Source organism: Ailuropoda melanoleuca, chromosome 9 (genome assembly GCF_002007445.2).
Source record: "Ailuropoda melanoleuca isolate Jingjing chromosome 9, ASM200744v2, whole genome shotgun sequence".
Taxonomy (NCBI): domain Eukaryota; kingdom Metazoa; phylum Chordata; class Mammalia; order Carnivora; family Ursidae; genus Ailuropoda; species Ailuropoda melanoleuca.
In genome coordinates, this window is record NC_048226.1 from 96,747,982 (window position 1) to 96,760,057 (window position 12,076).

Below are 12,076 nucleotides of genomic sequence, written 5' to 3' on the forward strand. Positions count from 1 at the left end.
GGGGACGGCGAACATCTGGGGGCTTTGGCGGGGCGGGGGTTGAATGATCTCATTGGAGGGGAGTTTGTGAGGGACTCGGGGATCCTAGTGTGTTTGGTTTGTCCAGGGAACTGGAGAAAGAGCTGGAGCAAAATGGAAGGATTTGAGGGGATGAAACGCACACGAGGTGAAGGGAACAGGTGCTTGGATTGTTAGTGAAGTTTGCAGATCTTGGGGGAGGTTTGGGGTCAGACCCGAGTATTTCAGAGAAGGACCCGGCGGTCCTAGTCGCAGAGCCCGGTTCCTCTCGTGTCCCTCTTTCTCTCCCATGCCAAGGCTATAGCCACCCTGGCAGGGTGGTCCGCCCTCTCTGGGGTTAGGCAGCTCCAGCCAAGGCTTGCAAGCTGGCCCTTGGACCGGTTGGTAGGGGAGAAGAGGCCCATGCAATTGCCCCCTTCTTGGCTTGCCTGTTGTCTCTTTGGGAAGCTCTGGGTGGGTCATCCTCACTGGGGGCTGGTTAGGGGTTGGGAAGACTGGGCAAGGAGTCTTTGGTGCCAGTGCCTTTCAGCACTGCTTTACCCAGTTCAGGGTGTGAACAGTCCTGGGAAGTACAGGGCACCGGGATGCAGAGACATATGGAGGTGTGCCTACCTAGGACAGTATTTCCTGGCTTGTTCTTCCTCCAGCTTCTTGACTAATCTGGAATGGATGGTAAATCAAGCCTGCCTTCCCAGGAGCAGTCCTCAATTCCTTCTATATCTGTTAATCCATGTTTCAGATAAAGATGGGTTTGAGGGCCACTGGTCTGCTTTTTCTTTGGGTAATGGCAGGAACATTATCTGGTCAGATCTGTTACCTTTTGCGTGAATCACTCCGTGCAGTGACAGTTTGTGGTTCCCGAGTTAAATCGGGTCTGCTGATCTTAATGCCAGCCCTGGCTCTTTTATCGTTGCTAGTGAAAGATGAGGCAGACATATTCTATTTGTATATAGATGTCTGTATTTTAAAACGGCATCCTCCAGCATTTGCCTATTTCTACCAGTTCTTCAGGGTAGGGTGTGCTGTCGACTGAGGGTGGTAGTGGAGAGACTCAGTGTCTCCCGAGAATTTAAGCATGCGTGCTGTTAAATTGTTGAACAGAAATCGGTTTACAGAGCTTTCCCATTTTATTTTAATTGCAGGCTTATTTTTATTTCTTTAATAAAGTGGGCTTGTGAAAAAGTAATGGGTTTACATTCTTAAATTAGAGAATTTTCAGCTTTATTCCCATGTTCTTCTGAACAGTTCTGCAGTTAGAGTTCTACTCCTTGGTCTTTATGATTTACATATATCTTACATACACCCCTGCTGGGCTGTCATTTCTGTGAAAGAAATTTCTTTGTACATTGTGTGAGATCAGTGGCATTAGAAATATTCTAGATTGTGGAATCAAGTGCATTTTTTTAAATAAAGAAGCTGACAAAGTTATGTTGCACTCAATTAAGGAAACAGCTTAACTGTAAGTGTAATGAGTTGTCTTATTTTGAAAGTTAGAATTTTTTTTTCTCTGTGCCATGTTGTTACAGTACCGTGTTGCTAATACATTCAGAATTCTTTCAGGTTTCTGTTTCTACTAGTGTTAATGGCTTCTAGTTACTTGAAACAGATATTAGACAGTGTTGCCATTGAGTATTTTTTTTTTAGATGTTAAATCTGATTACCTTACTTTTCCATAAAAAATGTAATTTGGTAAGAAGTACATTTTTCACATTGAACAGTTACGTGAAAGAAGGAAAAGGTGCTACCGAGATGCTCTTACTACTGTTAATTTTGGTGACTTCAGATGAACATGTTTTCCCCTTAAATCATAAGCTGATATCCAGAAAGCAAAGCCCTATCATTTAAAATATTAATCATGCTCAATTATGTAACGCCAGAATTACAAGTGCATTTCTAAAATAGCATCTTAAATCAATTTGAGTGGTTATTAGCAAACTTTGATTTTGAATCTGATAAGCATCTTGTTATTGGCTATAGAAAAGTATTTTTATTCTTATTTAGCTATATTTTTGACCCTTTGCCTTGAAAAGAAACTATTTTTTTCAGAGTTCATTCTGAATCTTGATACTGCACGTTAGTGTTCCGGTGGTAACGTGTACAGTGACGATGGTCAGCAGTGAACGTGATGCCTCGTGTTTGTGTGGGGTATGTTCAAGTTTCCAGGGCTCTTTATGGTACACCATGTCCAGTTCCTGTCTCACGCTTGCACTCCTGTGAGGTCGACACTGATGTCTCCATTTTTCTGGGGAGGCAGCTGAAGAACCCAGTTAGGCAGGCTTGTGGGCAACGGAGATTTAATTTGAACTCAGGTCTTTTGTCTGTCTCCTAAAGCCATTGTTTCGCTACTTATGCCTTCCAACAAAGATAGAATAAAATACTTCGCACATGCTAATTTAAAACCTTGTAGAAATCAGTATGATTAATATGCTTGTTTCTGGTTGACTTATCTTGATATTCTAAAAAAGTTTCTTTCTATACTTATCTAGTGGTCTTTTTAAACATTGGTAGCAGATTTGTCCTACAGGATTTTAATGCTCCGGCCAAGAGGCACTTTTGAATTAAAGCCCTCCTATGACCAGTTTATTACTTTTGTAATCAACACATTATGTTAATGAAACAGTTTATAAATGAGGTGTTGCCATTTTTTAAAATTCAGTAGTTGTAAACATTGTCAACCTCCTAGCTGAATTATTTTTTTTCTAATAATATTTAAGAACTTGAGCTGGGATGACATCAAGATATATGCTCCTGTGCTAACATAGTTCGGCTTTTATACATTTTCCAGGCTTGTGTTTCATGATGGGCATTAAGTTGCTGACTTTTTATTTTCTCAGGCTAACTGGCTGTCCTCTCCCTTTCCCCTAAATACTGAGTACTTTTGTTTCTCTACCTAATGTAATGGTTAACGTTTACTTGATGTTAAAACTGAATCAAAGAAGATAGGCTTTGGTATCCCCCCCTTCCCCCCCTTCGATGCCTATAGAGAATTGACATTGCCGTTTCTTGCCAAGGAGGTTAATTGGAGATGAAAGTAGCATCCCATGTTTTGTATTATATTTGCTAGGAGGGGTTGTGCTGACTCTTACTAAAAACATCTTTAGAAATGTCTTATGCATTATAATTTAATCCAGTTCTCTGGTACTGCTTTGGATTCTTTTCAATCCAAGTCAAGTAACCATTAAATAAGATTACATAACCCTGTATTTTTAATTATCTGATATAATATATGGATTGGTGGCTGGTTCACTGCCAAGTTATAGTTAGTGTTTGGTTACAAGAGGAAGTGGAGCAAAGGATTCAAGATTAAGGTGGTCTATTTGTGTCCAGATTGATAAAATTTTCTGTTGGTATTTCAAAATAATAATTTTTCATCTTACATCAATTTCTCTAATATCAATACTGTTAACATTACTCAGGATATATGTGAGGGTTAAAAATGTATAAAGGGAGGATCATTACTTAGCCCAATGTGCCATAGGTCTCTTTGTTCAACAAAATTTGATGGCTTACTGTTTCATTTTTGGTGACCCCTTTTGGAGAATGTTTGTGATTTGCTTGACTGTTGTCAGATGTGTGGAGTAAGAGAGACGAATGAGAATGGAAATTGCAGAATTATATTTAGATGTAGTGTGTGATTCTCTGTTTCATCCGATGGAGGCTGTGGTTTTTTAGTTTTCAATTGTTCTTCTTAGGGTTTTCAGAGTTTTTGATTGTTTGCCGTTTCTGAGGTTCCCGTGGCATGCTACGATTTGAGGTGATCCTGTGATTGTGAGTTACAGTGTTGTGGTATCTGGTCATTAGTGACATGTTGCTTGAGAAGCTGCCATGCCAGGTCCTGGGGCTGAGTCCTGCAGGTGGCGAGGGAAGAACATAGACTCTGCTCCTGAGAAAGGAGTGTTCTTACATGTGTTAATTTGAGAGTCAAGTTTGTAGATGCCCTCTTCTTTCCCAAGGAATGTGCCAGGTCCTGGGGCTGAGTCCTGCAGGTGGCGAGGGAAGAACATAGACTCTGCTCCTGAGAAAGGAGTGTTCTTACATGCGTTAATTTGAGAGTGTCAAGTTTGTAGATGCCCTCTTCTTTCCCAAGGAATGTCTTCAACTATCCTTCAGCTGTCCTTCTGAAGTGCTGAGTGACTTAGATGGTTTAACTCAGTCAGCCTAGGGACATTTTTGAGGTTCTTCTCTGTGCTGGGTCATGTCTGTAATAGCTCAGAAATGTAGAGGTTATTAGCCCAATTTTTCAGTTGTAGAAACCGAGACTCCAACAGCTAAAGTGACTTACCCAGGGTGACTTACTTGCAAAATGTCCCAGTGAAGGTGCAAGCTTTGTTCTTCTTTCTCGAACCTCACCGGCCCGCAGAGGGGTGGGGTCCAGCTGGGCTGGCAGTTCATGGCTGTGCTGGAGTTGAAAGACAAGTTATATGGCAACCCTTTTTACACCCCGCCCTTGGAATTTCTGCTCTAGGGGATCTCCTGTGATCACATCCTTCCCCTCAAATGGATTGATGGCCGATTTTTTCCCCAGAGCAGCCAGTGCTTACCTCTGTGATGGTGTGTGGTTGTCCTTACACTACGTTATTTGGACCTCTGTCTTCCATGGGAGAGTCAGCTTCTGGGCGGCTGGCCTGGGCTTCCGTGGCTTGGTCTTGAGTACCTCATGCAGCTTTTGCAGCCTTCCAGCCCCGTCTTCATTTCAGTGTTGTGCTGTAATTTCACGGAGGTGGAAGACTCAGTGTTGTGGCTGTAGGGCAGCTGACGGGGGCAGAGACACAGATGAAAGAGGCTCGAGTGAGACGCGGCCTGAGACCAGCAGCAGAAGGCCCTGTGCTCTTTGCATGTGCTAGGACTGCGGGCTCTTCTCCAGTTGACCACGAGATGTTAGCAGATCTGCTTTGCCTCAGATGTGTATTTACTTTTCTTCTTCTTAAGGAACTTACTAAGCCAGTATGCTCTAATACAATTAGCTCTCCTTCCATAAATTCCTAATGACAGACTAAAACCAGGAATTTGAAGCCCTTGTTACATGGCAAATAAGCCTCCTTACCTGAAGGAGTTAATCCGCGATCTCAGATGGCCCACAGACACCCCAAACCAGAGGAACAGCTGGGACTGAGGACTGAATGCCAGAGAGACTTCGATAGCACAAGACCCTTTTGCTTGTTGTCATCATTCCCACTGAGTGAAGATAGAATGGTTTATATTTTTTACCAAAAAATAGAAATGTTCCTTAGCATTGGGGATAATGATTATGATAAAAGCTGCCAAATTGAGGGCTTCTTTGTGCCAGGTGCTTCCTATGCATTATCTGTAATCCTCACAAAGATCTTGCAAGGTAGGTGGTTTCTATCCCCTGCCTGCCTCTTTTGTTTTTTTCAAATGACTCATCTGAGTCTCAAAAATGGAAAGCAACTTGCCCAGTCAAGGTGCACGACTGAAATTTCCAGTCTGCAGGGTTTTGATAGGGTACTTTAAGGAAACAGATAAAAGGACAGAAGTTGACATTGTTTTTAAATAAAAGTTTTATTATAGTAGAAGCCAGTTAGGAATTTCTGCTGGCGATGATGCATTTTTAAAAAGAGGTCCCCCTAAAATGTGTTTTACCAAAAAGGCAAGTTCACTTTTTCCCTGTGTTCTCCAGCGCACTTTTCAGTCTTCAGGCATTCAAATCAAGGAGTTTTAATTCTGTGTATTTCAGTGCTCAGGGAGAAAATAGGAAAACTTTCCCTGTGGAAAGTTACTAAGACAAAGGCCCTGTGTGTCTTGAAGGAACCTCTCAGAGGCACAGAGCTCTTTATATTTTAATGCTGTATTTATCACAGAAACAGTTGGTTGAAAGGATGATATCAGGGATTTTTAGTCAGTTTATTTTATGTTTAGGAATTCTCTATTTTCTAAAAATAGGCTCAAAAAGTGGGGAGAAAGAGTGCCAAGAACATAAAAGAACATATTCTCACAGACAATGGTTTTGGCTCTCTGATGGTAGTGGGCTGGGGGTGGGGAGGATGTTTGAATGTCCTTGCTTTGCAATTGCTAATAGTCATGGTTACTATTTATCGAGAACTTTTCCTGGGTTAGATGTTTTAGGTGCATTATGGCACTTCATTTTTCTCACAGTGTTAAGAGTAAATCGTTTTACCTTATTTTACATGTGAGAAAAGTGAGGGCATGAAGGACAAATTATTTGCCTAAGGTCAGACAGCTCAGTGGTAAACCAGAATCCAAATCCTTACCTGCTGGCCTCCCAGACAATAGACAGTTCACCCGTAAGCACCAAGTGGAGGTGGGAGCTTTCACTGCAGCTGGATTTTCATCTTTGACTTCCGTGGGAAATTCTCTGCCATGCAGCTCTTCAGATCAGTTGCTTGGTATCATAAGGGTGGACTGTGAGTAGGGCGGACTGCAGACTGTGCAGAGGGGCAGACGGTGGCCTGACCAAAGGGGGCAGGAACATCGTGACCAGTGGCAGCCTGGAAGGTGTGGTGGGGACTAGTGTTAGTAAGGGAAGAGCTGCAGAAGGAGCCATGTGATGACGGGAGGTGAAGACTTCCTAGTCGGAGCCTATGCAAGGTACTTATTTCCGGGAGCCTCTGTTTCCCGTCTTTAAAATGGGAGCGTTTATACCTCCTTTGTAGGGCTGTTGTTTCAGGCATGAGATGACTACAGTGTCTAACACATGACAGGTGCTTGGTAAGCGTTACCTGCCTGAGACTGATGTGTGTGCTGGCTTCACTTTCCAGACATAAAATGTATAAAGCTTAATCTTCTAGTTTCAGTTCTCAGGGTGATTTTTTTGTTATTAGAATGAGTTCAGTTTTCCAGTGCAGGAAATGCTGAAGGGCAGACTCATTCTTGGGAAGCTTCCTCGGTGCTACCCGGGCAGACTTAGCCGTGCTGGTTGATTGTCCCCGTGCTGCTGGAGGTACGGTTGCCCCAGACGCTTCCAAAAACAGCTTTGTGACTGCACCTCTTAAAACATAGCTGGACACTCAGCAGTTCCTCGCTACAAGCACAAGCTTTCTTGCTCTGAATTGGTAAGCTGTACATTTCCATCATTTTTTATGTTTCTGTAATGTTTCACCAATCAGCCCCTGCTGCTATTTTAAGAACTTTAAAAGGGGCTCCTGGCGTATCGCTGATGTTCTTCCTTGGTATGACAAAGAGCATGAGGATGTGAGAACACCCTGTTTGATATACATCTTCCGGGGGGCGTCCATGTTGATCAGAGCTGCCCCGGAGATCTTAGCGGTGGGGAGCAGGGGCGGTTTGCCTGCTTGGCCTTCTCCCTTGAGCGGCACCTGTGCTCTGCTCCGGCTCCACTAGATGGCGCTGCGCACAGCTGGTTGCCCTCTCTGTCCTCCCGGGAGCTTCCCAGAGCCCGTGCTGGCTCTGCCGCAGGCCGCCTGGCTTTTGATTTTCCTGCATCGGTGTTTTACATTTCTGATTGTAAGGGGCATACTCGGTAGCTGCCTGCAGTATTCGTGGAGAAGCATGACTTCCGTTCCGTAGGCACCATCTCTAGTGCTTCAGGTGTCCAGGCGCGGCTCACAGGTTGCTGCATTTGTCCTGGGACCACGCGAGGTTGGTCTGTTCTCAGCCTGCAAAGAAGTCTGCGGGGGGTTCAGGGGTAGCTAGCGAGGGGGGGTCACGGTCTGGGGCTTACCATCTCGAGAGAAAAAATATCCCAAAGCGTTTGAACTGAAAACTGTATTGAAGGTGAGTGTTAGGGTAGTCTGATGGATGGCCGCTGGCCACAAATTTGTTCAGTTTGTGGGGGGAAATTATAGTTCTGTTGTTTGCATTGGAGCATAAGAGTCAACATTTTTGATTCTTGTGAGGAAGCAAACAATAGTAACCCAAACTTCGTCAGCTGCCCTAGAAATTTCTGCTTCCTCCTGGGGGAGGGGGCTTGATCAGTACCAGGTCCAAAATGTGGGAGAAATTTTGGACAAAGTCACGATTACATAGTAATTTTAACAGAGCTGAATACTGGGTAGAGTCCGTAAGCCTTCCAGAATGTATACTGAAGTTTCTTTCGTTTTATTCGTTTATTCAGCTAGTATTTGTGAAGCACCCCCACTGCTCAGTGCAGCTGTGTGTTCCGGGCCAGGCATTTCCCCGAGCCTGTGTTTCCTCATCTGTGCCAGGCAGTGGTGCCTGCCTCTTGGGTCCTTAGGGTGGAATGACAGTGTGATATTTATTCAGTTTTACTTTAAGATTTCAACATACAGGATATTTTTGTTACGTCTAATACGAGTTCACTACACATTTATGGGTTTCTCTTCCTCATGTCGTATCTTTAATATCTGAATTTCCTACCTCACCTCTTGGTTATCTACCAGGGAGTAGATTATCTCCTGGCAGTTTTTTTAGGGCTGGCTTTGTCCTCCCACCTTGTGCCCCTTTGCTCCTTGCTTTGAGTTCGGGTGTGCTCAGCAAACAGGAACAGAGCAGAGTACATAGCGAAATCCCTCTTGCCCTCTGTTTGCCTCCCAAGTGCGAGCTGCGGCTAACTCCAGTACGGGGTGGGGTGCAGACCATTTGGGAGGAAGGAGAGGTTAGGGGTGGTTTTCAGTCAGATGGGTTTGGGGTTTGGAGTTCCCATCTCAACTCCGCCGCTTCCTGTAGTGACCTTGGGCACATGATCCCCACTCAGCCTCAGTTTCCACGACTGTAAAATGGTCACTTAAAATAAAGAAGTGAAGCTGGTTGGAGTCTTGGAGTAGTTTACATGCGCTGCGTGGAGAGCTGCGTAGTGTCACGTGGGACGTGTAGCGAGCGCAGGGGAAGTGGCTGCTGCCGCCTTCATCATCATCATCATCGTCCTCGTTTCACGTTGTTTATCCAGCAATGTGTAATCCAGAGAGGGAGATGGACCTGTAGCGGGAACGATTCCCAGGGGCAGTTAGCGCTGTGGTGGGAAGAGGTGGGGGTGTCTGGGGCCCAGAGAATGTCCAGCTTATCCAGGGCTGGGAGGAGTGCTCTTCAGAGGGGACTTGGCTGGACGTGGCACTCCCCGCAGGCGGGAGAGGGACTCAGGCGGGGACACAGACCTTTCCTGACTCCCCCAGGTAGTGACTGACTCCAGTCTGCCCTGCGTTCCCACCACGGCCTCGTGTTCACCCTCGGCTGGGAGCTGGCATAGTTCTGTGCATCTCTCTCCTCTTTCCTTCCCCCTCCCCTTGTTAAGACCTTTAGCTCTTATTCCTGACATTAAAGACTTTTATTTGGAAACAATTTTAAAATAAAAGAGTTGAAAGAACAGTGCGGAGACCCCATACGGGCATTTGTCTGGGTTCACGGGTTGTTAACATGCTCCCGCGCTGGCTTACCGTGCTCTCCGTGTGATTGTGTGTGTTCCTGACACCCCGGGGGTAAGGTGCTTGTGTCACCCCCTCCAGACCCCTGTGAACCTAAATACCTTGGTGTGTGTTTTCTAAGAATAAGGGCCTTCTCTTACGTGACTGCCTAACTGCCGTCGTAGAGAACAGGGACCAGATTGCGGAAGGTGATCGCTGCGTCCTACGACTGTCTGTCTCGGCTCTAGGCCGCGCGCTGCTGTTGCCGTTGCTCCCGTTGGTCTGGTAGATGACGCGGTTCAGGATCACGCAGTGCCCTCGGTTCAGGATCACGCGGTGCCCTCGGCTGTCAGGTGTCTTTAGTGTCTTGGTTTGGAGGAGCTCCTCTGTCTGCCTTTACTGCTCAGACGTGCATTTTGGATGACTACACACGCCAGTGTTTTCTGGTAGAACGTCCCTCAGTTCGGCTTGTCTGTTCCCTTACTGTTGGAGTCGCGCGTGGACACTTGAGGCGGGCATGCTCGGAGGTGTGGCATGTCCTCCTCTGTACTGAGGCGGGGAGGCGCACGGTGTCACTGTCACTGTCCTGTTACCCATGAGGCCGAGTTTGGTGACTTAGTGCAGGTGCTGTTGGTGGTGTCCGCTGCAAAGATACTGTATTCCTTGTGTGAGTCGTTGTGCTTCTGCAGGGAGCTACTCTGAGACTCTGTCACTCCTGTTCCTCGTTGTAAGCTCTTCCTCACAGATGTCAGCACCCGCTAGTGTTTCCTGGCTGAATTATTCCTGTGCTGGCTGTGAAATGGTGATCTTCTTGTTCACTCACTATGTCTACATGGATTGCTTGACACTGTGCTGTGGGGGACGTGTTCATTGTTCCTGTCCTTCCTTCTTCTGCCCTCTCCCCTCCCTCCAGCTGTCATCTGTCCATGTAAGTTCTTGATTCAATTGGGTATGGTCCTTTACTGTCACAGTATAAATTGACAATTACATTGCCCCAGATTTGGCCACTGGGGAGCCCTTTATCCTGGCTCCTGGCTCCTATTGACAGGAGCCTCCCATACGTCTTTTGAGTATTTTTTTAGTTCCTAACAGCATTTTGTTCCAGGCACGTCTTGTAGTTACTGTGCTGTGGTTCAGAAATCAGCCATTTCTTCCACGGTGCCCGGTTTCTCATAGTGTGGGATGGTCGTTCAACATCGGGATCTGGGCCACCGGGTGTCCTTGCGTCTGGGCCCTTTCACTGGACAGAGTGGGAGGTGGGTGTGTGTCTGCAGGGGTATTGCCACTGTCTTCACGTGAAGCTCCGTGCAGCCAGCAGACTTCCTGTGAGAGGCCAGGAGGGGATGTTCTGTCGGCTGTGCGTGCTGCTCAGCTCGTTGTTGCAGCAGAAAAGCAGCCAGAGACAATGTGGGAACGGACGTGTAGGACTGTGTCCTGACAGCACTTCCGTTAGAGAAACGGGCAGCGTGCTGTAGTCTGCCCGCCCTGCCCTGCTCTCAGCTTCTAGGGAGCGCGGACCAGGCCTCGTCTGTCTTTTCTGATGCCATCCACACTGAGGCCATGGTCAGAGTGTCGCCCGTTGGGTGAGAGAATTAATGATTCATTAATTGTTGTTTCTGTTGCAGAGCACTCATTCCTCTTGGATATTTTGGATATCCATTTCTTAGAACATGTCTATTTGTTGGGGATTTAATTTGCAAGATGTGAGTCTTTTAAAAACATAGTATGTACAATACTCAAAGTAATAAGAAAAAATTATTTCATAAAACTCCCGAGGGTGTTTATCTCGCCATGATAAAATGATTATCTTTTTCTTAATGAAGGTGTATCTCAAGACAGAGCCGTGAGGTGTCGTAGGCCTCACACGTGGCCTCTGCTCCGGTCTAGCATAGCTGCTGTTCCGTGTAGTCTTCAGCTGAGCGGCAGAACTCCAGCCCCAATTGACTGGGTGAGAAATCTCAGAATTGGGCTCCTTTTTTGTCTCAGAATAGGTTTGTTTCTTCACAATTTTCTTTATGTAATTTATTGCTCTAGTTTATTCAGAAAGGACTTCATTATAGCAGTGACAAATGGGTTTCATATGGGAATGAACCCATTCTCAGAGAAAAGTATGTCATTAGGAAGGACCACCTGTTGATGCCCATTGACAGCGACCCAGGTAACGTGGGACCCCGAAAATACCCAAGCACCGGAGTACTACAGACAGCAATAGCGGAAGCAGGGAGATGCAAATTCAATCGGTTTAAAGTGTCTCTGATGACTCTGAAATAAATGAGACTTTTAGTTATTGCTTACATTTTTTTTTAATTCCCCAAACTCAAAAGTCAGTTGTCAGCGTGTTGGTGAGCAGTGGTTCTGTTCGTCGGCAGGCTGTGTGAACATCGGAAAAGCACCAGGTTGTTCTGTCTTTTCTCAAGACTCCAGAAAGATGGTTTCAAAGTTCTGTGTCACAGAGCAGCTCATGGCTCTGTGCAAAGTCCTAGTCTGGAGGAAAAGGGAAGCTGAGCAAGTCTCCTGCCCCCACCTGGCTTTTGTCTCCTGTGTCCTGAGATGACGTACAAGATTTTGATTTGGTCAATGAACTTTACTGCTTTTCACTGTTTCGTTGTTTTTAAGTACGGGAAGTCGTGAGGAAGTTCTGCCTCAGCGTCTGTGTGTGTCTCACACACAAAGAAAACACCTTCTGCACTTCGGACACATTGCCCATCACGTAGGCACCATCAGTTCAGAACAGAGAGGAAACCCAAACTCCCTGCTCTGTA

At 45.8% G+C, this 12,076-nt stretch overlaps 1 protein-coding gene across 1 annotated transcript in view; it reads left to right on the forward strand.

Moving 5' to 3' along the window:
• The first annotated feature begins 111 nt into the window (after positions 1-111).
• LOC100463669 (KH domain-containing, RNA-binding, signal transduction-associated protein 3) overlaps positions 112-12,076 on the forward strand; it is a 116,318-nt gene continuing 104,353 nt past the window's right edge. The window contains exon 1 of the mRNA XM_034668649.1: positions 112-166. Within this exon, the coding sequence (XP_034524540.1) occupies positions 133-166 (34 nt within the window). The 5' untranslated portion in view covers positions 112-132. The remainder of the gene's footprint in view (positions 167-12,076) is intronic.